The sequence below is a fragment of the Zea mays genome, chromosome 2 (assembly GCF_902167145.1).
Source record: "Zea mays cultivar B73 chromosome 2, Zm-B73-REFERENCE-NAM-5.0, whole genome shotgun sequence".
Taxonomy (NCBI): Eukaryota; Viridiplantae; Streptophyta; class Magnoliopsida; order Poales; family Poaceae; genus Zea; species Zea mays.
Window position 1 is genome coordinate 167,456,036 of NC_050097.1, and position 24,867 is coordinate 167,480,902.

At 42.1% G+C, this 24,867-nt stretch overlaps 3 protein-coding genes and 2 long non-coding RNA genes across 5 annotated transcripts; all 5 read right to left on the bottom strand.

Annotated features, from left to right (window-relative positions):
- Window positions 1–8,350: 8,350 nt before the first annotated feature.
- On the bottom strand, window positions 8,351–9,344 carry LOC103649056 (serine/arginine-rich SC35-like splicing factor SCL33). The gene is made up of 4 exons (XM_008673405.3): window positions 9,334–9,344; window positions 8,981–9,145; window positions 8,737–8,865; window positions 8,351–8,641 (listed from the first exon to the last, which is right to left on the bottom strand). The coding sequence occupies exons 1-4, from the start codon at window positions 9,342–9,344 to the stop codon at window positions 8,515–8,517; spliced, it is 432 nt and encodes a 143-aa protein (XP_008671627.1). The 3' UTR covers window positions 8,351–8,514.
- Window positions 9,345–12,337: 2,993 nt separating this feature from the next.
- LOC103647241 (GEM-like protein 7) lies at window positions 12,338–13,372 on the bottom strand. Its single transcript, XM_008671802.3, has 4 exons — window positions 13,255–13,372; window positions 13,082–13,162; window positions 12,716–12,990; window positions 12,338–12,607 (listed from the first exon to the last, which is right to left on the bottom strand). The coding sequence occupies exons 1-4, from the start codon at window positions 13,364–13,366 to the stop codon at window positions 12,431–12,433; spliced, it is 645 nt and encodes a 214-aa protein (XP_008670024.1). The 5' UTR covers window positions 13,367–13,372; the 3' UTR covers window positions 12,338–12,430.
- Window positions 13,373–15,015: 1,643 nt separating this feature from the next.
- On the bottom strand, window positions 15,016–15,462 carry LOC109944571 (uncharacterized). The gene is made up of 2 exons (XR_002267663.1): window positions 15,376–15,462; window positions 15,016–15,155 (listed from the first exon to the last, which is right to left on the bottom strand). It is a non-coding gene; the product is annotated as an uncharacterized lncRNA (long non-coding RNA).
- A 1,482-nt stretch (window positions 15,463–16,944) lies between these two features.
- LOC103647242 (proton pump-interactor BIP131-like) lies at window positions 16,945–17,699 on the bottom strand. Its single transcript, XM_020549039.2, has 4 exons — window positions 17,682–17,699; window positions 17,506–17,568; window positions 17,246–17,404; window positions 16,945–17,149 (listed from the first exon to the last, which is right to left on the bottom strand). Exons 1-4 carry the CDS (start codon window positions 17,697–17,699, stop codon window positions 17,009–17,011), a joined length of 381 nt encoding a protein of 126 aa, XP_020404628.1. The 3' UTR covers window positions 16,945–17,008.
- Window positions 17,700–19,300: 1,601 nt separating this feature from the next.
- On the bottom strand, window positions 19,301–21,106 carry LOC118476380 (uncharacterized). The gene is made up of 3 exons (XR_004856359.1): window positions 20,224–21,106; window positions 19,557–19,654; window positions 19,301–19,436 (listed from the first exon to the last, which is right to left on the bottom strand). It is a non-coding gene; the product is annotated as an uncharacterized lncRNA (long non-coding RNA).
- Between the last annotated feature and the right edge of the window lie 3,761 nt (window positions 21,107–24,867).

Genomic DNA, 24,867 nt, shown 5'->3' on the forward strand with positions numbered 1-24,867 from the left:
CTCGTCACTGATCCAGACATAATGGTCCATCCGTCGGACGGTGATGCGTGGAAGGCATTTGACGAGTTTGATCCCGAATTTGCAAACGACCCTAGGAGTGTACGGCTTGGTCTATCGACGGACGGATTCACACCTTTCAATACCAGTGCAAGCCCTTACTCGTGTTGGCCTGTCTTCATTGTGCCATATAATCTTCCTCCTGAGTTGGTCAATAAAGAAGAGTTCATGTTCCTTGCACTAGTCATCCCAGGCCCCGAGCATCCAGGCCAAAGCTAAATATGTTTGTTCGCCCTTTAATCGAAGAGCTGAAACAGTTGTGGAGAGGTGTGAAGGCTTATGACAGCCATACTGAAAAGGAGTTTACCATGCGCGCTGCTTATTTGTGGTCAGTGCATGATCTGCTGGCGTATGGAGATTGGTCTGGATGGTGCGTCCATGGTCGGTTGTGCTGTCCCATATGTATGAATGATACGGATGCATTCAGATTGAAGCATGGTGGGAAAGTGTCATTCTTTGATGCTCATCGACGTTGGACTCCATTCAAGCATGATTTTAGGAATTCGCTTACTGCATTCAGAGGTGGAGCCAAAATCAGAAATGGGCCACCAAAGAGGCAAACTGCACCGCAGATAATGGCATGGCATGCTTGTCTGAAGCAAGGAGAAAATGATAGGTTCCAAGGCTACGGGGAGGACCATAACTGGACCCATATTTCATCAATATGGGAGCTTCCGTATGCAAAAGCCTTGATCATGCCGCACAACATAGACTTGATGCACCAAGAGCGTAACGTTGCTGAAAGCATCATAAGCACATGTTTCGATGTGACTGATAAAACGAAAGATAATATGAAGGCAAGAAAAGACATGGCTGAAATTTGTAAGAGGCCGATGCTCGAGTTGAAAGTAAGCGATAAAGGGCATGAAAGTAGGCCGCGAGCTGATTACTGCCTCAAGCCGGATGAAAGGAAAGAAATATTTAAGTGGTTGAAGAATCTGAAATTTCCAGATCGGTATGCGGCAAATCTGAAACGGGCAGTCAATCTGAAGACCGGTAAATTGATCGGTTTGAAAAGCCATGACTACCATATTATTATGGAGAGGCTGATGCCCGTGATGTTTCGAGGCTATTTTAAGGATGAGCTTTGGAGCATATTTGCAGAGTTGAGTTACTTCTATAGGGAAGTATGCGCAAAGACGGTATCGAAGAGGTTGATGCAGAAATTTGAGAAAGAAATTCCAATTCTTATTTGTAAATTTGAAAAGGTTTTCCCGCCAGGATTCTTCAATGTGATGCAACATCTAATTGTGCATTTGCCTTGGGAAGCTTTGGTAGGCGGACCAGTGCAATTCAGGTGGATGTATCCTATAGAAAGGGCGTTGAAAAAGCTCAGGGCGTCTGTTCGGAACAAGGCTAGAGTCGAAGGGTGTATTGCGGAAGCTTTTGCCCTTAAGGAGATATCTCAATTCTCAACCAGGTATTTCGCTCGAGCCAACAATGTGTTTGCGCCTTCAGTGCGACTTCATGTCGATAATGAATCACCCCAAAGCACCCTTCAAATTTTTGCGAATCCGGGTAAAGCAGTTGGAAAAGGGAGTGTACGTCACATTGAAGCATCAGATTTGAACACGCTAATGCTATATATGTATAGCAATATTGACAGCACACAGGAGGCGTTCGAGTAAGTTTTCCTCATAATTACGTCCATTTTCTCATCTCATAATTTCTATAGTGTGTAATCTCCATGTTTGTAATATGTCCAGCATGTTTGATGAAGAATGTTGGAAATCTACTAGTAAACCTACGGCCATCCAATTAGAAAATCTTCGACGTGATGGGTTGAAAGGTGGACCAAACTTCGTGCAGTGGTTTCGTAATTATGTTAGTAATTGTCGTTCTCTCATTGTCCATACTTAATCTTTGAATTTTGGACTTGGAAGATATAATGCATATACTAATTACTTGTATAGGTTTCCAAAAACTCTGTGCACCCGGACTTGCAGCAAATGGCACATACCTCTGTGTCCGTCCGAAACTATACTCGCTATGATGTAAATGGATATCGCTTCCGAACCGCGAAATTGGAGAAGAGTCGACCATTGGCAGCCACCACCAATAGTGGTGTGTTGGCAAGTTCATATGTTGACGATGACAAAGTAGTGGACTATTACGGTGTTCTTCAAAACATTGTAGAGTTGATTTTCGATGGCCCCAAAGAACTTAAAGTCGTGTTTTTCGAGTGCGACTGGTTTGACAGCTCGGGCAGTGGGCTTTTTCAGGGCACCTCACAGAGCCGACAGAGGCAGCAACAACTTCTCGACTGTCTAGACGAAGTGCAGGGTGAGGAGGGTGAGCAGGAGACTCCTCAGCAGGATGCTCATGTGCAGGGTGAGGAGGGTGAGCAGGATGACGAGGGTGAGCAGGATGAGGAGGTTGACCCAATGGGGGCAGGCAGCGCGGGCGACGCGTCAGATGGTTCTACGTCCTTCAGGTATTATTATGCATATTACTTTAATTGATATTAGTTTCTAATCATTTCATCATATTGAATTTACTTGTATACTTAGGTATAAGAAGAGCAATGCGCTTGGTCCGAGACCTGCCGAGAGGAGGCTCATCCGGCCGCATGGAGAATGGTGGGGCTTATTTCTGTTTTGTTAATTTTTTAATGTGAACGTGATTGCACTAGTTTACTTGTTTTATTAATTTTTGTAGGTCATGGGAAGACTTGACTTGGGACGGTACAGGCAGACGTCCTAAGGTGAACGCGGTGTTGGGTAGCCTCTGTCGCTTCTACTACCCTGGCATGGTGGAGCTCAATGGCGAGAGGTTCGCGGCTATGCAGTGGGCTGACTGGGGTCTAAAGGACTATGTCGAGCCAGGGGAGTCAGGGGAAAGCAGTAGCGGAGGGGGAAGTTCGGAAAAAAAACGAAGGACTTGTCAGGTGGCTGTGTGGGACGAGTTCTGGGTGAGTTTACTTTCGTATATAAGCAATTCATTGAATTATTGCTTCACCTAATCTTACTTTAACTTAACTTCTCCATTGATATGTAGGGGAGGTTCCAATTGCCGGATGACATCGAGGAGGATCAGGCTCAGTGGACACGTGTGAAGAGGCACTTTCGGAAGTGCGCTGATAAGATAATCAAGGATGCCATGTACAATGCTCGCATCGCGGCCGTCAACTACTACTACAAGAAGATAAAGGGTCAGAAAATGAGCAAAGCATTAGGGGCCAATGAGATCTACCTCACAGAGGAGCAGTACCTGGAGAGCGTTGTGGATTGGCTGTCCAAAGACATGGAAGCATGGAGGTGGTTGGCTAAGAGATGGGCGTCGCCTGAGTGGATTGCAGAGTCCAACAAGCACCGTGTCAACCGTGGCACTGAAGGACCGGGGCATAGGTACGGCGCCGATGGACACCTTGGTACCGCACGCCGCATGGTCAGTATATAAATCAAACTTGTATGTTACATCTATGAAAATTATATGGTTTAACTCTTCTTTTTCATGCAGGAAGCTGAAAGTGGAGTTGCTCCAAGTTTTATGGAGGTTTACGTCCGTGGTCACCGTGGCCCTGATCCGACGAACCCTGATGAGCTATGCAGCGAGGCGGCAAGGGAGAAAATGGTAAACAAGTTTGTATTTACGAATTAAATTGCATGTTTTGTGTCTAACTCCAACTTTAACTTTCTTTGCAGAATGCATATGGGGAGGAAATGACTCAACGCCATGGGCCTGATTTCGACTGGATGCATTCAGACTTAGATGCCTCGGCGTTGTACCATAGTGGTGGGGGTAGAAAGCATGGCAGGTGAGGTGTTTGTGTTTGATTCGACGATTTCATTAACAAGAATGTGTCCACTTAATGGCTCAACTATGTGTATCATGCAGGTTTGCCTTTGGCACCGGCGTTGTGGAATATAACAGGACAATAGGTCAAGGGAAGGCATCGTCTTCGGGAGGGAGTTCTCGCTCCTCCAGGTCTGCTCGAGAGGCTCAGCTGGAGGAGGAGACTCGGGCAGCACAGGAGCAGGCTCGAGCAGCACAGGAGCAGGCTCGAGCAGCGCAGGAGCAGGTTGGACAGCTGACGCAATATATGGCTTCTTATTTTCAGGTAATTCGTCTATCTCATCACGTGTCGTCATTGAATTCAAAGTATAATGTTGTGATTCTAACGTTGCATCCATTTGCAGGAAATGACTACTCGACTCGGCCCTGATATGAACTTGCCCGCTTTTCGCCCTCCCCAGGTAACACTTTCTGAACACTTCAATTCCATAGCAACTTTTTCTTTATTATCAAAAATGGCTCGCAGGCACAAGGATGGGGACAGTGGCCAGGACAAGCTCCAGCGTCGCAGCCACAGTGGACCGGTGTTGGGTGGACGCAGGCAGCTCCAGGCACTTGGACGCCTCCACCACCCCAAGGATCGCAGCCAGTCCCGGGATGGGTGCCACCGGTCTCCCAGCCACCGGCGGCCTCTCAGCCATATCAAGCGTGGATGGCACCGCCACCGACGGGGTGGGTGCCACCACCTCTGGGGTGGCCACCACAACAGTACCCGTGGATGCATGCACAACCTCCTCCTCACCATGGATCACAGGTGATGTTCCATGTTTAGTTTTACGCAAATATTGACCAAACACAACAATGTATATGTATACAGCCTTATTTGAATGATTGATGAATTGCAGGGTTCAGCGTCACATGCTCATGGATCGGAGGGTGGTGTCAACGTCCAAGACTTCCTCGTCCATGGTGCTGGAGGGAGTGGCCACCTTCCTGGTGGCGGAGGAGGGAGTGGCCAAAACTCCCACAGCCCGCCGGAGTGAGGAGTGAGTAGTGAGTGTGTACTATGGACTGTTTATGGACTTATGGACTATTTATGGACTCTGGACTGGACTTATTTGAATGGACTATGGAATGTGTTTTGTGAATTATGTGAATGTGTTTTGTTAATTATGTATTTTGCTTGTGAATGTGTATATGTTAATTGTGATAATGTTTATTTTGCTGTGAATTATTAATAGGTGCAGAAAAATCTGTTTTTGGGGGGGAAACATCAATTTTCGTCGGCCTCGGTGGTGGCCGACGAAAATAAGTTCCCAGGCTATTTTCGTCGGCCTCAGTGTTGGCCGACGAAAATAACCTGGGAACTTATTTTCGTCGGCCACCATCGGGCCGACGAAAATAGTTGGTCCACTCACTATTTTCGTCGGCTCTGGGAAAGCCGACGAAAATAGATATTTTTCGTCGGGACCGACGAAAATAGTTGCCTAATTTCGTCGAATTTATTTTCGGCGGCTATTTTCGTCGGCCTGCCGACGAAAATATTCTATTTTCGTCGGTTTAGGCTTATTTTCGTGGGTTTTTGGCCCACGAAAATTTAGGCGTTTCCTGTAGTGTGGTATTTGCAGATGGTGTGGTTTTATACTCTAAGAGGTATGAAGGCATAGGACTTACACATTGCATTACTATGCATACATCGAAGTGATATTTGCAAGTATTGTTGACGCAGGAAAGTGTTATACAACCTGTTGTGGTTGTTCGAGGAAATGAGATGACATTGGTTATTTTGGGACTATTGAGTTCTATATCTATAAGTATTTCTGATCTCAATTGTGATCCCTTTAAAATGTTGATTAATTCAATTTTTTGGTTTAAATATCTCGTTGAAACAATTCACTTGCTGAGATGTTTCATCTCACAATTTCATTACTCAATGCAGATACTTGATTCATGTTGGGAATGAGGGGAGTAGCAGCACGTCCACCTTCACTCTCATAATAACGCTGCCCAGGCACAACCATGATTTAATTAGAAACTTCTTGTCAAAGGATGTTTGTTTTTAACTAGTCGTGCACACTAGTTAATTCAGTTCATATCGTTATGGTTATCTTCCTATTGCTAGCAGATTATTAATGTCTAGTATGTTTTCTTATCATGATATCTGTTTATACTTTGTTGCTTCCACATTTATGCAAATTTTCAAAGGAGATGTTGTCGAAATTTTATATATGAATGTTAGTTGTGTAGTTTAGTAGCATTTCGGGGTGTTTGTGGATCCCGGGGTGTTACAGTGTTGCCCCCACATAATCTTATTCGACCTTGTAGTATGCTGCACCACCCAATCATTCACACCACCATCTGGATCATGCACTATCCTGTATGCAGTAGCATATTTCAAAGACTCGTGGAACCTATTCATTACAACCCTTGTGTATGTCCTCGCAACACGTATCTCAAACATATACAATGTATTTGTTTCCTTTTGACCCTACATGATACCAAAATCATAGTTAAACCACGTTAAGTTAAATATTATGGCACAATAATATTCTATGTACTCACCATGCATCCTAGTGCCTCTTTTTCCTCTTTCATCTTCCTACTGTGCAGAAGCTTCAACATTTTCTTGGTGAATTGATGAAGCGGCGTGTTTGCATCGACATGAGCACTCTTTAGGAGCTTGTTCATGCTCTCGCTACGCTGTGTAGAGCCCATCAACCCACAATAATCCTGTTTGAAAAAAGCGGATATCCAATCCGCACGAATTTCATACATTCTGGTAAGACTGATGTTATCATGCAGGTGAAAATCATCGAGCAGCATTGCCCAGGCAGCCTCAAACTCAGTTATAGTCAAAGGATGATGTCTTATAGATTGGAACCTTGATTTGAAATCCTCTTCCTCAAATCTGGCGTACAACTCATTTAAATAAGGCATATACCTGTTCTGCACATGCCACAAACACAAACGATGGATTGTGTTTGGAAATACCCTGCCTAGTGCAACTAGTATTGCTGGGGTCTTGATCTGTAATCATAAATTTACACAACATTATGCAACACATTAATAACTATGTTTGCATTCAATCCAATGATAGTAAAATGTAATTATTGAGAAGCTTATTAATCATAGTTCATCCACCAAACTTGGATGAACTGCGTTGCTGTCATCAACTAATCCTGGCGCCCGCAACGCAGCCGGTGGAGTTACAACATGACGACCATCAGACCCACAACGTAACGTCGTCGCTGTCGCCTCTCCACACTGCACCGATTCACTGGCCGTCGCCATCGTGTATACCCCTACCGCTCCTAGGTCATCTATCAAAGCGACGACGGAGTGTAGCCCAGTGTTTTTTTGGAGTTATCCTACTATATTCACCAAAACCGTCCTTGCCGAGATTCATGCATGTTCCAAATAAACCGTGCAATTTGCATGTCGCGAGATTTCCATGTGAGTCGACACGGTTACGATTACCTGCCAATTGTGTTACAACACCATAAACACGGCACACCCCCACGCGCAACCCCACCATGATCCCGGTGCACCCGCGCGGCAACCCCACTACCCGATCGCACCACACACGACGCAACAAATGGATATGCAGTTGTTATCAGCAATTTATACAAGCATTAACCCCGAACCACACCCCGACCGCGTCCCGACCACACCACTATGACAATTTACACAGCCATTGCCGTCAAAATACGCATGCATAAACGCGACACCCCCACACGCGACCCCACCACGACCCCGGTGCACCCGCGCGGCACCCCCACTACCTGATCTCACCACACACGACACGTCAGATGGATATGCAGTTGTTATCGGCAATTTATACAAGCATTAACCCCGAACCACACCCCGACCGTGTCCCGACCACACCACTATGACAATTTACATAGTCGTTGCCGTCAAAATACGCATGCATAAACGCGACACACCCCCACGTGTGACCCCACCACGACCCCGGTGCACCCGCGCGGCACCCGACCACCCGACCCGTCGCCCGCACCTACGGACCTACCCTGGCCGGGGCTCTCTCCAGTAATGGAAGCCTAGGGCTTCCATTACCTCAACCATATATATATATACTAGGTATATGCCCATGCGTTGCTACGGAATCAATATGATAAAAATGCATTAATATGTAAAAACACTAATTGTTATTCTATATTTTTGTTAATATAGAATGCATGTATATGTTTTGACTATAGAAATTCAGCGTAGTGGTCCTAAGCAATACCTGTATTCTCACTCGAGCTCGTAGCTGGCTTAGTATGACACACGTTCTCACGAAACTGTCATCTGCTCTATATGTTCCTATAGTCAAAACATCAAGGATAGGGAAACTGTCATCTGCTCATTATTATGGGTTCTTCTAATCATTGTGTAAAACATGGACAATTATATGATATCATCTTGATAATAGCAAGGCTATCAGACTTCTACAACCAACTGAGCTATTACTCCTATCAGTTTATGCTAACCGAACGAAACAACTATCACACCACATAGGCACCTGCGCACTGGTCAGCACGTCCAACATCAAGGTTCATTGGTTCACAACCCACTTCACTCATCAGAGATTTTGGAATACCCAATACATAGTACACGTTCAGATATCCTAGAGTACACACGAGGGTGCTAACAAAAATAATCTGAAACATATATGGTTCAGCATAACAGTGACAAGATAGTCACACAGAGCCCTGAGATACCTCACTCGCTAACAGAGAGAGACCCCTGCCTACGAGGAGACCTGCTAACAATGGGGCTTGCACTCCTTGATCTGTTGACAGCTGGGGAACGCGACAAAGATCTCTCCCGAGGTCGAGGAGCCGGGGACCTGTCAAGATGGTATGTGAGCCAATCAATTGGATTGGGACACCGCGAGCGCATGGAGTTTTCATCAGCATATAAGAGGATGGCAGGAACTCGTACCTTGAATAGTGCTTTTGCTTAAGTGCTGGCGAGTAGCTTCGGCTTTGGGACCGTGATCTACCCCTAGGAGAATCGTTCAACCCAGGTGATCTTGAGCGCAACCTCCCATCATAAGAACGGCCTCTGCCACTACATAATTAAAAAATTGCACGAGTAAATTAGCTTTTGCCTCTTAAAATGTTATGGCAGAATGATAGTGTACACGGTTATAGAATGGGTATCACAGAGGAAAAACAACTGTTACCTTATTTTTTCCCTGGCTCTCATGTTAGAAGGCTTCTTCCAGTTTTCCTCTGCAAAAACAACAACAATTTCCCTTCCAAGCAGCATCTTCCCATCCATATGGTACTTTGCATCAGAAGCATCCTCAGTATCAAAGTATTGGATGAACCCAAATCCTCTAGGTTCCCTAAAACAGAAAGCATATTAGTATTTCAAAGCAACAATGCTTCAGAACCATTAAGGAGAAGACCCCTGCAGAGACAATCAAATCAAGATGTTGCGAACTCTTCCTTCCAAGAATGGTGATACAAACAAATCAATTTCAGTCGATACACAAATCAATCTCAAAGGTAAAGCAGGCACTAAGTTGCTGACCTTGTAGTCATCAGTGTTTAGAGATATACTTGAAACCCTTCATAACTTGCATATCTCTTTAAACCTCTATTTCTTCCTTTTCTTCAATATGCCCGTGCGTTGCCACGAGAGTTGAAAATTAGTGTAAAACATAGATACAGAACAACAAACATTATTACGATATGTTATCAAGTATAAAGATAACATACAAACATAGTAGATGACTGTTTGATGTATAAGAAATTGCTACAGTTTTATGACTCTACTGCATATGTGAAAATGACAGAAATGTTACCTGACAGACCCCCACCTCTTTGGATTTTCCACCCTGCCATTACCGAATAAATAAAAGGTTTGATCTCTTGATCAATCGTAGACTTCAGTATAGTTATTACTTGATTATTAGTTGGCCATTGTAAAAATGAGAAATAATTAATTGTAATGAACTAATGGTGTTTTCCCTCGGACATAGTGGATACAAGTTATACAATGGTGAATAGTGTACATTACTTCAAAAGTCGATGCATATAAAATTATCGTTTATTTAGTTACTGTGTTGATTAATTTAGGTGCCAACCATTAATCAAGAGGACGGAGTACCTAGCACTGAACCAACTGAAACTCTATAGACATTTCGGTCCGACCAAGTGCTTCGTCCAAGCCACAAAAATAAACAACATGTATTTGCCTTATGCAGCCTGTCTTCCTCATATTACCTGCTTAGTTTGCTAAGAAATTATCTGTGGCCTTGCAAGTTTGACCTTGCAAGTTGGTAAGTTTGTTAAGATCATTCACAATGACAATAGAACACTTTAATAAATTTTTCTACGTGTACAGATATAATTTAGTCTGCAAGGAATCTCTCAGGAAAGGGCGAAAGAAAGATCATCAAGGTTGGTGACCCAGTTTATATTACGGAGGTGTTCGCTTCTTCTAATGAAGCTCCAACCTGATTCAAGGTTAAAAATAGTGGCAGTGTGTTCAAAATAAGTGTGTTTGTTATGCGCACTGGATAAACAAAAAACAGTGGGTTTTTGAAACTGTTAATGGGTGGGACAATAAAACACTTGCCGCTGGACAATAATTATGAGTTAGCTGTAACATCAGGGGCTTATTTATCTCTATGATATTACATACCTTGTACATCAGAATAATACAAAACAATAAGTACCAACAAGGGAGGTGAGTTAGAATACTATCTAAATAGGATGGAATGGATGGCTGATGTAGTCTTTTGTACCCTATACAAAATCAGTGGCCCACTGCAAGTTCCTTTAGTAAGATCAAAACAACATGTGTACCTCTAGTTCCAAGGATCTTCAGGAAATGTTGTATCCTACTTGCAAAGCTCTTCAGGGCTTTAGGCCACCATTGAGATCTGTCACCAAAAAGGAAAGGAGTTATGTCACCTATCAAACAACTATCATAAAGAATTTGGTGAAAGACGAATTCAGTTATAGAGCCATGTTTCTCATTCTTAGGAATCATATGATGGTCATGAATCATTCTACCTATTACACTTGCGACTGTGATTGTTTCACATGAGTAAATGGAAATACACGAGTCACATATTTTTCTCCAATAGTCAAAAGTTTATTTCTGGTAGTTAGGTACAACTTCTTCCCAGTCATTCCTACTTCCTTACTGATTCGTGTGCCAACCCTTGTATACATAACCTTTGGCCTCTTTTATTTGCCACCCTTGTAAAACTATCATCAGTGACGAAGTTATTGTTAATTCTCAAGAAAACATGATTTCTAAAAAGACGAGAAAGGGGTACAATGAACACAAATTGAGAAGCAAGTGGACACAGGCAACATCTTGACGTGCTAACTGAAGTTGTGTTATAAAAATTGTGGAGTCCCTATTCTGGAGCATATAAGCTTAGTTGAACTAAATATATAAATATTGTCTCATTTTGACAGGCGGCCATCGTAACTTGACAAATGGCTATTTGCAAGGAATTACCTAGACTCGCCAGCGACGTCTTCATTCCTGATCACAATTGTAAACAGCTTATTTGCAACCTTTTTGATCGGTGACGACCGAGCTCTAATAGATCGGTATGCATAGGATCTGCAAGGTCAAGCACAACAACTAATATATTGTGAAGACAAGACTCCACAAAATTCCTCGAAAAAGTTTAGAAAGCAAAACAACACTTATGTATATTGTGAAGACAATCGCTATGACCATAACTGAAACTCCCCAATGACCAGGCAAGTCGTTGATACGATGTTTAGGCACAAATATGTAGAAGACCACCATGGGTACAGGAAATGGAATATGGTGAGAAACAAGGATCTCACATCACTACATCATGTCCAAATATGAACCAGCATTGCAAGAAAAAATCCTAAAAATAATACCAGCAAACTCAAATGGCGTTGCAATTGTGAAATAGATGTATAAAAAATAAAGCATCATGTAGCACATGGAGGACTTTGAGTATGAGAACATTTCATCCATTAGATTTCAAACAAACACAAATACCCACTCAACACTTCATGTGTAAAATAAGATGTGGAATATGAAAATATAATGCAAGAAAGATTCTGAAAGTATATTGTATAAAGCATAGGATTATAATGGGCTAAAGAAGCATCAGAACATGTCATAGTGTAAATTAGGATTCTGTTCATAGGGAGGGTATGCTGACAGGCCCTATATAATGGTTTCTAGAAGCTAGCCAAGTAACTTCTCTAATTAATTGTAAACTTGAAGCCGATTTCTCTAACTCTATATATCCGAAGCCAATGGATACTGACCACTGACAGGGAAAAAGTTGTACCTAAATACCAGAAAGAAATTCAAATTACAGATGCCCAATAAAAGAAGTCCCCTGTCACAGCTTATTAAACAGAGGGTGAGCTCAAGTATATACATTAGGTTATGACTCAACCTGCTAAAATTACGCTCAAGGGCCAGTAGAAGAAAGATGATTCCATCTAGTAAGCTAAGTTTCATATAATCAACAGATGGTGACTCCCCATAGGTGAATAAAAAGTGTGTGCAGGCATCTTCACAATCAATGTGATAGATCAATTCTATCTCTTCAATGTACATATACCATATCAGCATGGTATCTATGATGTTTTACGTTACAAAACTGTGTGCATCATCTCAGCTCCATAATTACTTGTTGGAGATATTTGAATGACTTCTCATAGCTGACAAAGCCCATGAACCAAAAATCAAAGCCATCAACAGTGACTACATCAATATACTTCTCATCTGGATTGTATAAATTTTCCCGCACTGAAGCACTTTTCATCCTCTCTGTGGGGATTAACACCTGCAGAAGGTACATATTTTATTAGCTTTGTCCGACATCTTTAGGTCACATTTTATATCTGATAAACTTCAGGTATGCATATTGACGAAGAGATTTTGCTTCAATTACCTTGTAAGGCACCCTTGTACTGCCTCCTTTAGGAGACGTGAAACTCAAAGGCCTATCACTATGGAAAGCAATCTTCTTAGTTGAGATGAAAAGCATTCCAGCTATTGGACCAGCTGTGGTTGAAAGATAGCACTGGAAAGCCTTCCGTAGTTTCTCATCTTTCTCAACTGCAAAGTATTCTCTGAAGACTTTATCAATACCGCCAGCTTGAAGAACCTTTGCACCGAAGCTTAGTTTCCCTTTTATAGTTTCTGAAATTTTTGGTCCCATGGTTACTGCAAAGAAAAAAGATTAATCAGTGATGAAATATTTTATTTTATCAACATAACACAACTTTGTGAAAAAGGACAATGGTTGGATTCTTACAGTGTTCTTTGAATCCTTGCATGTAGCTATCTGTTTTATGGCTCAGTTTGTTCATCCGATGAATGAAGGAACTCTTCTTATCTGTATCATCGAAAGGATATCAAGTAAGTATTGGCACAATTTTTTTCTCTTTCAAATGAAGCACTGAGGAAGCAGGTTGCGAGATTCTTACTTTTTTTTATGAACCATGGTAGAACATGAAGATTTTCCTTGTCTTTCCTCATCGGCATATGCAAACGAAGTCAATGGAATTCCAATGACATGCTCCTGGGTGAAAGTCTCCATCGCTTGGAGAAGGTCTGCCATCGTGAGCATGGGGGAGCGGAGCCTGGCGTTGGTCTCCTGCAGCACGGTATCGAGCAGCACCACTCGCTCCCGAAGCTCAATGTTCTCGCGGTCCTTCCCCGCGGCCTCCGCCTGCAGGCGCCCCGCCTCCTACTCCAGGCCGGACACCCACCCGGACACCGCCAGTGCGGTGATGCGGCACGCCAGATCCAGCTGCTCGTAGGTGTCCCGCTGCAGCGCCGCCAGGAGCTTGTCCAGCAGCACGAAGTCCACCGCCTCCGCGCCGTCGCCCAGTGGCATCGCCTCCACCGCCAATTCGCTCGTCTCCGGCTCCGCGGGGGACGGTGCTGCGTGGTTGTGGTGGGAGGGGCATGGCGGGCTGCTTCCATCGCGCGTGAGAGGGTGCGCGGTTGTGGCTAGCGTGAGATTCACGGGGGGCGAGATCCGCGACGGGGCGACGGGGGAAGAGTGGAAGGGCAGGCAGGGGCTGGCGCGAGATCCGCGAGGGGCGAGATCCGGGGCGGCGGGGAAGGGTGCCTGCCTGCTTCCATGCGCGTGCGTGGGAGAGATCGGCAGAACCGTGCACCAATTCGTTTGTGTGGACGCCTACATTAGAAACATAAATAGTAGTAGAGATATTACATTAAAAATCTCATATGGTTGATCAAATCAACCCAAAAATTGGGACTTTCAGCTTGAAGAAGATTATACTTATTACATTAATCTGTTACATCAATTTGCTAATTATGTACACAATTATCCTCGATGATGATTCCAGCCAGTAGGCGTAAGTTGTGTACATAACAGTTAAGGACGAATTGATCCTTTCATACGATGCAATCTAATTAAAAAATACTAATTTGTTGTCTCACTCTACTGATTATGTACGTGATTAGTTCCGATGGTGATTTTAACTGGGATTAGAGGTTTAATGGCCCGCAACCCATTAACACGCTCTATAAAAATATGAAAGGGGCTAGCGTTAGGCTATCTCCAACCATTCTCGCTCCCAAATCCCTGCATTCGTACTTTATATTAATATTTAAATACCTCCCTCTCAACTATTCTTTCCCATTTCTCTTCCTCTACAACGATTCCCTCTATTCAGCTCCCCTTTTCTCTTTAACTGAACTATTTGCCTTATATATATATCATTTTTTGAGTTTTAAAATATACTACAATATTTGTACTACTGTAATGCACATTATTATATAATAATTATGCTGAAAATGGATTAATTTTGCAGATAAAGCATTAACTAGGTGAGTGCCCGTGCGTTGCAACGGAAACATATATCACAATAACTTATAACTGTATAACTCATTTGTACATAAGTTATCATCATAAATGTTCTTCTTGCAACGCAAAGTCACTCATCTAGTCACAAATGAAGTAACACAGACAATAACATGTAGGTTCTGTTAACTTTTTGAGCCTAAGCTCATATTACTCGGCAAACTTCAAGCTTACCACCAAAACCAGTAAATACATATCAGTTTATTGCTCATTATTAGAACTGTTGTGAGATGTTGTATGCCAGTACATGACTAAAAACCCATAGAAACAATCTATATGTGATTGCATAATTCGTAGGTGTAGAACACCACCTAACCTGCTTCATGCTCAAACACTTATTAATTACAATACTATAGGACAATATGATGTTGCAAAGATGGGGCAAAACCATGTTTCACAAAGTTGTTATTATAATTATCGACACAAGGCCTCATTGATGATCATCCTTGTCATAGTGGCCATTTGGATCACCACCATCACCAATGACCTTGAGCTGCCCAAAATCAACAAAATAATATTTTAGTCAAGTGCTAATCAACAACAGTTGAACATCTTTTATAACAATCAGTCAAGGCAATGGTTTATGTTACCACAAAGTATTGTGAGTAAACTGGGCACTCATGCGGTTTATCCTTTTGCAACCAAAACCAGACAACATCGTGTTCATCCTCCGCAATAAAGCGTGATGGAAAATAAGCACAATTATTACATACCATGGTTAGCATAGATGTAACTCCTTCGCCACCTGATCAGCCAACTGTTCTCTTGTTATTGTAGGATTCAATCATAGTCGGTTCCTCCTACAGGCAACATCGTGTTCATCCTCTGCAATAAAGCGCGATGGAAAAATAAGCACAATTATTACATACCGTGGTTAGCGTAGATGTAACTCCTTCGCCACCAGATCAGCCAACTGTTCTCTTGTTATTGTAGGATTCAATCATAGTCGGTTCCTCCTGCAGGCAACACATTCAGAATTAACAAATGTACAATCTTGCAGCACAAAGAATCTGGTATGCAAAATCAAAATATTATACTTGTTTTCTTAAGGTGGAACTTTATATTGTTCAGAACAATTTAGATCTTGAAGCATAGAAAGTCTGGAATGCCATATCTCTAATTTCTAGCAAACATGAATGGTACAAACTTGCATCGTTCCTTAATAAGCAAAAAGCATATGGAATGTCACACCAGCTCAATCAACAGAAGCCAAACCAGACTAAAAAATGATATATTAACTGCAGACATATTGAAGACAGGCTGTGCGATTTACCTGACTATTACAGTGTGATTTAAGTCCATTTATATCACCATTAGCTCTGAAAATTTCTGTTGCATTCCGGTCATCCCTGTACCTGAAGAAGTATTCATTCTGCAATCCAAAACAAATGCGAAGGAACTTGTTCAGCTTTTAGATAACTAATGAGCAAATTTTAAACACTACAGATCACATGCTTCTCTACAAGAAATTTGACTGTATAAGTGATGACACTACTTTTTTGTTGGCAGGTGAAAACACCCCTGCCTCCAGGAAGCAGGAGCAGCATATCACATAGAAAATGCTCGTCATTGGTAACCAGTAATAAGATTTTGATAACATGAGCACAGGCACATAACAAGTGACATTAATGAGGACCACATCACTGATAGTGATGACTTGATGAAACTTAAAGTGTAATGTTATTCCTAACCCATCAGTTAACCTTTCTTTCCATGTAACCAGGAATCTTCTCAACTAATCATGTATCCAATACACCATTATATCCAGTACTTTATATTTCTGAAAATATTTTTGGAAAGCGCAGGAGAGCTGTGTTTCATTGATCGAAGAGAGAAAGAAGGCCCCATACAACCCCAAATCTCTCATACAGGGGCCATGTATGAGAGAAGGGAAACACACACTTCTGAATATTTAACCACGTGATACTGTTCAAATTTGTGAATGGTGTAAAATGAAATATACTGAATATTCAATAAATCGCACCTTGAACCAAATGAACAAGAACTGCAACAACTAAAGATCTGTACCTTCTTGGAGGGCTCTGATCTAAGCTCAGTCCATTCAATGTAGGCCTTTTGACGTATTTCATTAGCTGCTTGGTGTTCCTCTGTTAATTTTCTGAGAACTGTTCTTTCATCTTCGAAAGACTTTTGAATCTTTCTTGTGTTTTCCTCTAGGAATTTCAGGTTGGTCAATCTAACATCAGAATCCTTCTTTAACACCTAAACACGATAAAGAAAAACCAGTCAATATATAAAGGATGAAATGGCATTAAGAGCACAATTAGAATTTTTTGCTTTCAATACCTTATGCCTTTCATGAATGTGATCTTTTTGGTCAAATGCTTAATTGATTTCTGCCTTTGAGCCCATAGTGGTGGATAGCTGCTTCCGTTGGGCTTTTAATTCATTAATCTCTTTAATTAAAAGCTTTTCTTCTTTCAAAGAAATGGTCTCATGTTGCATAGTCCTCTCTTTCTTCGCAATCTAAGACATCAAGAAAAAGAAAAGAAATAAGATTTAAAGAACAGTGCAATTTAAGGTGAAGGGAGCAAAGTAGGTACAACATTGCATAATTCTTACCAGCTCATCAAGTTCTTCAGCTGAATTTGCTTGGTGCAATTTCCCTAGGACCGAACGTACATTATTTAAATCATTCTTCTTATCTCCAAGTGCAGTCCTAGCTTCCCACTCTTCTCTACGTGCTGCCTCAAGCTTCTCCCTGTATTGATCACATACAGCCTGCAATATTTTTTTGTTCAGAAAAATAAGAAGCAAAGAAAAAGAAATATGGTCATTTAAAGGTTTGGTTCAAAAAAATACATTTGGAAGGTTATTATTACCTTTTGCTTTTGCCTACGACGGTTAATCGCATCTCTTTCTTGGGTCAGGTGGTCTAAGTGAGCCTGCGTAGCGTGGATCTTATTCCAGAGATCATCACCGACAAACTTTGGAACTTTAATTATGTAGATCTTCTGTTGTTGTCCAATGACTTGCACATTATCTCCATGCCACTCACCAGAAGCACGGTGTCCATTGTCCTTCTGTTCTGCCGTGACAACCCAGGGGAAGAACCCAGGGGATAGAATGCATTACTTCTGCCACAAGGCTTATTCCTCCAATATATGTTGACTGTGCCACAAGGTGCCCAGCACTACCAGTCAAGGATGAGAATTGGGTGGAAATGGGGGTGACTGTGGACGTGATGGAAAGTATGATCACAAACGATGGTCAAAAGAGTTTTCTGTTTTGGATAGAATGCCTTGCAAAACTGAGGAAGAACGGGTGTTAATAGACCGGAAAGCTTTTCTTTACACAATCTGTTTGTAGATACAACAATTTTTAGAGCTACGTCAACAATAAGGTGACTCATTGATCAGTCTATGAACTCAGTTGGTTCACATAGTGGTACACATGGTTCAAACGTATTTGAGGAACGTATAGGGGACATGAATATAACTGTGAAGAAGGATGGTGCTGATGCTAGTTTAAAGGTGGAGGACAAGGTTGATGGTGTTGCCTTCTGTCAAACGGGTGCTATGGATATTGCATGCCTCTCTTTATATGCATCCAGGATTCTTCAACACTCGGGGTGGTGATTGTCAAGCATTGTGGATATACGGCAACTGTGAAGGTTTCTGGACGTGCAAAGGACAGTAATGATGTTAAACAAACAAATGACATCTCTAGTAAATTTTATGGAATGCTGACCATTGATGTACATGACCATCCAGATGGAGGTTCTAATGCCTTGAATGTTAACAGGTTTGATGTGTACTCTCATGTAATTTTACTTGGTTAGTAATGGTTTCTGTTATGTGTTTGCTCATCCCTAGAGGATAATTATTATTTTTCTACTGAAATACTCAACATCATTCTATTAACGCCATCTTTTCTCTTCTTTTTTTCCACTCCTGAGAGTTATCCATCCACATCCAGAAACTGTTGTTGGTAAGTGGTAACCAGCACCATAGCCCAAATGCCTGGAAATTGCTTATATCACTATTTCACTCTCTATCTAAATTGTTCACCAGGCAGTAAATTAAAAAAACAGGTAGCATATTGCATAGGAGCTGAGGGCTTCTAGATACCCAACTTCTTTAATTACTGTCAAAGAAAAATCACTTCAATCTAAACAAAGCTACATTACAGAAGAAGGTAGGGCGGCGAAGAAATTCCCATACCAGAGGAGTAGCGGGAAGGAGAGGAACTCCAGCGATGGTGTCACACCTCAGTGCCTTGTTGCGCCTGATGCACCCGATCCTAATCCGTTCACTCCCAGAACTTACAAACGCGAGGAGGATCTGCTTGTTCTTAAGTTCACACAAAATTGTGTTAACCGAAGCAGAAGCCCCCCTCAAAAACACAAGCATTTCTATGTTTCCATATAACCCAGACGCTAGATTGTCGACTCCTATTTTGTGTTCCTTTTCAAAAAACTTGAACAGCTCAATAATATCAAAACGAGCTTTTCATTACAATAAGATAAGAAACATATTGGCATTCTTGTGCAAGAACAAGCGTATTATTTTATTCAATACCTCAAATTCATGGATATACTTTTAATTAGGTTTGTTTATGTTTGGACTTCGGACCAATTCCAAAAATTACGCAGCATGAGAACAATATGAGCCTACAAAAATGTTTCTCTCAAAAAAGTGGTTTTGATTAAATCCAGAAACCTACCTCGTCAATTGTAGGATGGGGAATCTTATTGACTTCAATAGGTTTACCCACGACCACATGCATGGGTTTTGGGAAGGGGAATGGTGTGCTGCATTCAAATGTCAGTAGACCATGAAAATTTATCTAATACCAGAGAACAATGTTTCAAAAAAGTATAGAACATAAGTCTGGAAGGAAAAGAACAGAATGCTAAGAACCATAAAGTTACCCAAATCTACCCCAGAAGATAATAGGAGTAAATTTAACTGCTCTAGCGATCTTGATAAACAATTTACCACCAGGCCTCCACCACTTGTATGCATAGCTCTGACCAAATAATAATAGTAGAGAATCAGTAATATGATCTTTTCGGAATCATATTTACGATTAAACCAATGTTTTGGCATCCAGGGGTGCGAGGGTCCTCTTTAGCTAAAATAGCATGTTACAATATTTCAAAAAGTCATCACATAAGTTATGTGTAGCCATAACAATTCAGTTTAGAATTCATTTTTATGCTGAGATTAAAATAAAAATACAAGTGTCACTGTCACATGATGAATAGTGTCAGATTGTCTGCTTGTCTATTTTGCTTCCTTGACATCTAGGATGAATTTCAAACTGACCTGTTGCAACTATACTTAACTTTATATGTACTACATAGATGTTTTTGTGATGATCTTTTAAACATAACAACATGATACTTCAGCTAACAAGGATGCCTGCACCCAAGGACACCAAATCTGCATTGTTAACCAAACAATAGAATCTGTATACATGCTCTAATAAACTTTGTATTTGTTTGAAGTTCAACCAATCTGTACTTCTAGTTCTTTTGGAACCTAAATTTAAGGAATGGACAATGCCTTGTTAGAGCCTGGTTGATTGATTGTTACCTGCCCAAAGCAGAAAACTGGGACTAAAGGACATCCATACTGTATAGCTATCTTGACAAAACCTTTTCTTGATTTAAGAAAAGCAACCTGTAATGTAAACTCATCAAAACAATGAAACCCTCCACATCAGAGTCCACAACTTCCCTTTCTTCCTCTTCGGTGACCTCCATATCCTCCTCCACGGCTCGCCTACCGCTCCCGCGTACTCCTCTCCCGCCTCGCCACCCTGTCCGAGATAGACATTGGATCTTTAATTCTTTAATGAGTAATAATGGTTGTAAGCAAACAGAATAATATGGCTTGCTTCTATATACTGTACTTCAAAAGGTATATAAAAATGATGGAGATTTCAAATTCTGACGGTTATCTTCAAAGCGAACACCCCGAACAGTGATGATCCGCTCAGGGCACGGTCGGATTCAGAACGAACATCCGCGGAAGCGTTGCTGACGAAGAGACCGTAGAGACCCATCCCAAATATCAACATGACCGTTTTAGCAAGACAAACATCTGCAGAAGATTGTGCAGTGCAATAGTGTACCGCAACACAAAGCAGCAATAGTTAAAACAATTTAATATGCCAATTTTGATGACACACCCCATGGTCCCAATATCCTTCATGAGAAACAACATATCCATAAACAATAAAAACTCGGTGACACATTTGAAAAAATTATTTGAATTTTGATAGTACCACCACTAAATTCTTCCATGTGAGTGTATGATTTATGCCTTCAAATCGTGTAAACTCTCGACAAATGAAATGCTGCAATCTAGTCATTAACTCCAATATCAAATTCTATACAGATGAAATGCGCATACATGCAAAAAGGCATTGATTAAATGACAATATCATTTAAGATTTTTTTAATACCTAGCTACAGCTTTCAGATTGTTTGTTGGGCGTTTGCAGCATATGGTGCCTCTGCTCCTCACTCCTACTCTGTCCAGAACCATCGGGTGACGTTGCCTGGGTCATCCATACGACCATACCTGCCATCCATTCCACATCCACTCACGGTTTTGGTCATTCATTATGCTGTCTATAGCTAGCTGCAGGGGTGCGAGTATGATGGTCGGATGTTTATTTCAGCTGTAGTGTGAGCCTTACTATTCTCAGACATGAAACATTGTGGACTTGTGGGGTTGTCGTACTTCTCCTTGACGTAGGTGACAGCTTTGTACAGTCCCCAAGGCATGATGTAAAGCCAGTCTGAGTTTTCCTGCAACGACAACTTAGTTGGTTCAGAAACGAATACGACTATAGGATTACTACCTAGTATATCTAACTCAAACACAAATGATCAATACCCTTGGTCCAATCTACACACTGTTGTGTTTATCTACAGCGTCAATACCCCAAGGCATGAATTGTATGTTTCCTCTTGCAATAAAAGAGGTAGATAAATTGTATGTTTACTCCTGGCTGTGTTGTGCTGGGAAGCACTCTGATGACCAGCTACCTTAGAGACAGAGAGCGAGAGGTAGGGTCGACACACCAGAGTTTTTAAGTGCTACAGATCCGCTATGGCCTATGGATAAGCCCAATCGTAGCAGGAGGGAAGCAACAACCATGGTGCTAATAGTAGAAAATTGACAGCAGTGCAGAGCGTCATGTGTAAAAGTCACCTAGAGGGGGGGGGTGAATAGGGCGAAACTGAAATTTACAAATATAAACACAACTACGAGATGGGTTAGCGTTAGAAATAAACACGAGTCTGAGAGAGAGGGCGCAAAACAAATCGTGAGCAAATGCGGAGTGAGACACAATGATTTGTTTTACCGAGGTTCGGTTCTCGCAAACCTACTCCCCGTTGAGGAGGCCACAAAGGCCAGGTCTTTTTCAACCCTTTCCCTCTCTCAAACGGTCCCTCGGACCGAGTGAGCTTCTCTTCTCAAATCAACCCGGGAATAAAACTTCCCCGCAAGGACCACCACACAATTGGTGTCTCTTGCCTCGGTTACAAATGAGTTTATGATCACAAGAACAAATGAGAAAGAAAAAGCAATCCAAGCGCAAGAGCTCAAAATGACATGACAAATCTCTCTCGCTAATCACTAAAGCCTTGTGTGGAATTGGAGAGGATTTGATCACTTGAGTGTGTCTAGAATTGAATGCCTAGCTCTTGTAAGTGGTTGAGAAGTGGAAAACTTGGATAACTTGAATGTGGGGTGGTTGAGATATTTATAGCCCCAACCACCAAACTAGCCGTTTGGTGGGGCTGTCTGTCGCATGGTGCACCGGACAGTCCGGTGCGCCAGCCACGTCACCAAAGCCGTTGGGATTCGACCGTTGGAGCTCTGTCTTCTGGGCCCGCCTGGATGTCCGGTGGCGCACCGGACATGTACTGTAGAGTGTCCGGTGCGCCAGCATGGGCGTGCCTGACCTCTGCGCGCGCTGGCGCGCAATAAATACGCTACAGGTAGCCATTGGCGCCTGATAGCCGTTGCCCCGCTGTTACACCGGACAGTCCGGTGTACACCGGACATGTCCGGTGAATTATAGCGGAGCAGCCGTTGCATTTTCCCGAAGCTGGCTAGTTCCTGAGGCCACACTTCCTTGGAGCACCGAACATTGTCCGGTGTACATCGGACAGTCCGGTGAATTATAGTGGAGTTGCCTCTGGATTTTCCCGAAGGCGAAGAGTTTGCGCTGGAGTCCTCTGGTGCACCGGACATGTCCGGTGGCACACCGGACAGTCCGGTGCGCAAGACCAGAGGTGCCTCCGGTTGTCCCTGTGCTCTTTTGTCGAACCCAATATTTGGTCTTTTTATTGGTTAAGTGTGAACCTTTGGCACCTGTATAACTTATATACTAGAGCAAACTAGTTAGTCCAATTATTTGTGTTGGGCAATTCAATCACCAAAATTTATTAGGGACTAGGTGTAAGCCTAATTCCCTTTCAATCTCCCCCTTTTTGGTGATTGATGCCAACACAAACCAAAGCAAATATAAAAGTGCATAATTGAACTAGTTTGTATAATGTAAGTGCAAAGGTTGTTTGGAATTGAGCCAATATAAATACTTACAAGATATGCATGGATTGTTTCTTTATTATTAACATTTTGGACCACGCTTGCACCACAAGTTTTGTTTTTGCAAATTCTTTTGTAAATTCTTTTCAAAGTCTTTTTGCAAGATAGTCAAAGGTAAATGAATAAGATTTTGAGAAGCATTTATAAGATTTGAAAATTTTCTTCCCTTGTTTCAAATGCTTTTTCCTTCGACTAAAAACAAAACTCCCCCTCAATCAATTCTCCTCTTAGTGTTCAAGAGGGTTTTATGATATCAAGTTTTGAAAATACTACTTGCTCCCCCTTTAGAACACAAAGAGATACCAATTTGAAATTTACCAATTGAAAATCATTAATGTTTAAAAATTAGGGTGGTGGTGCGGTCCTTTTGCTTTGGGCCAATACTTTCTCCCCCTTTGGCATGAATCGCCAAAAACGGATACTTGGAATGAAATATAGGCCCGTGCTTAACTACTATCTCCCCTTTGGCAAATAAAACATATGAGTGAAGATTATACCAAAGACGGAGAGTGAAGCGGAGCGACGACGAAGGATGAGTAGTAGAGTGGAGTGGAAGCCTTTGTCTTCGCCGAAGACTCCAATTTCCTTTCAATATACCTATGACTTGGTTTGAAATACGCTTGAGAACACATTAGTCATAGCATATATAAAAGAGACATAATCAAAGGTATATTTATGAGCTATGTGTGCAAGTTTAGCAAAAGAAATTCCTAGAATCAAGAATATTGAGCTCATGCCTAAGTTTGGTAAAAGTTTGTTCATCAAGAGGCTTGGTAAAGATATCGGCTAATTGATCTTTAGTATTAATGTATGCAATCTCGATATCCCCCTTTTGTTGGTGATCCCTAAGAAAGTGATACCGAATGGCTATGTGTTTAGTGCGGCTATGCTCAACGGGATTATCCGCCATGCGAATTGCACTCTCATTATCACATAGAAGAGGAACTTTGGTTAATTTGTAACCATAGTCCCGCAGGGTTTGCCTCATCCAAAGCAATTGCGCGCAACAATGCCCTGCGGCAATATACTCGGCTTCGGCGATAGAAAGAGCGACCGAATTTTGCTTCTTTGAAGCCCAAGACACCAAGGATCTTCCCAAGAACTGGCAAGTCCCCGATGTGCTCTTCCTATTAATCTTACACCCCGCCCAATCGGCATCCGAATAACCAATCAAATCAAATGTGGATCCCCGAGGGTACCAAAGCCCAAACTTAGGAGTATAAGCCAAATATCTCAAGATTCGTTTTACGGCCTTAAGGTGTGATTCCTTAGGGTCGGCTTGGAATCTTGCACACATGCATACGGAAAGCATAATGTCCGGTCGAGATGCGCATAAGTAGAGTAATGAACCAATCATCGACCGGTATACCTTTTGATCGACGGATTTACCTCCCGTGTCGAGGTCGAGATGCCCATTTGTTCCCATGGGTGTCTTGATGGGCTTGGCATCCTTCATTCCAAACTTGGTTAGAATGTCTTGAGTGTACTTCGTTTGGCACATGAAGGTGCCTTCTTGGAGTTGCTTGACTTGGAATCCTAGAAAATACTTCAACTCCCCCATCATAGACATCTCGAATTTCTGTGTCATGATCCTACTAAATTCTTCAC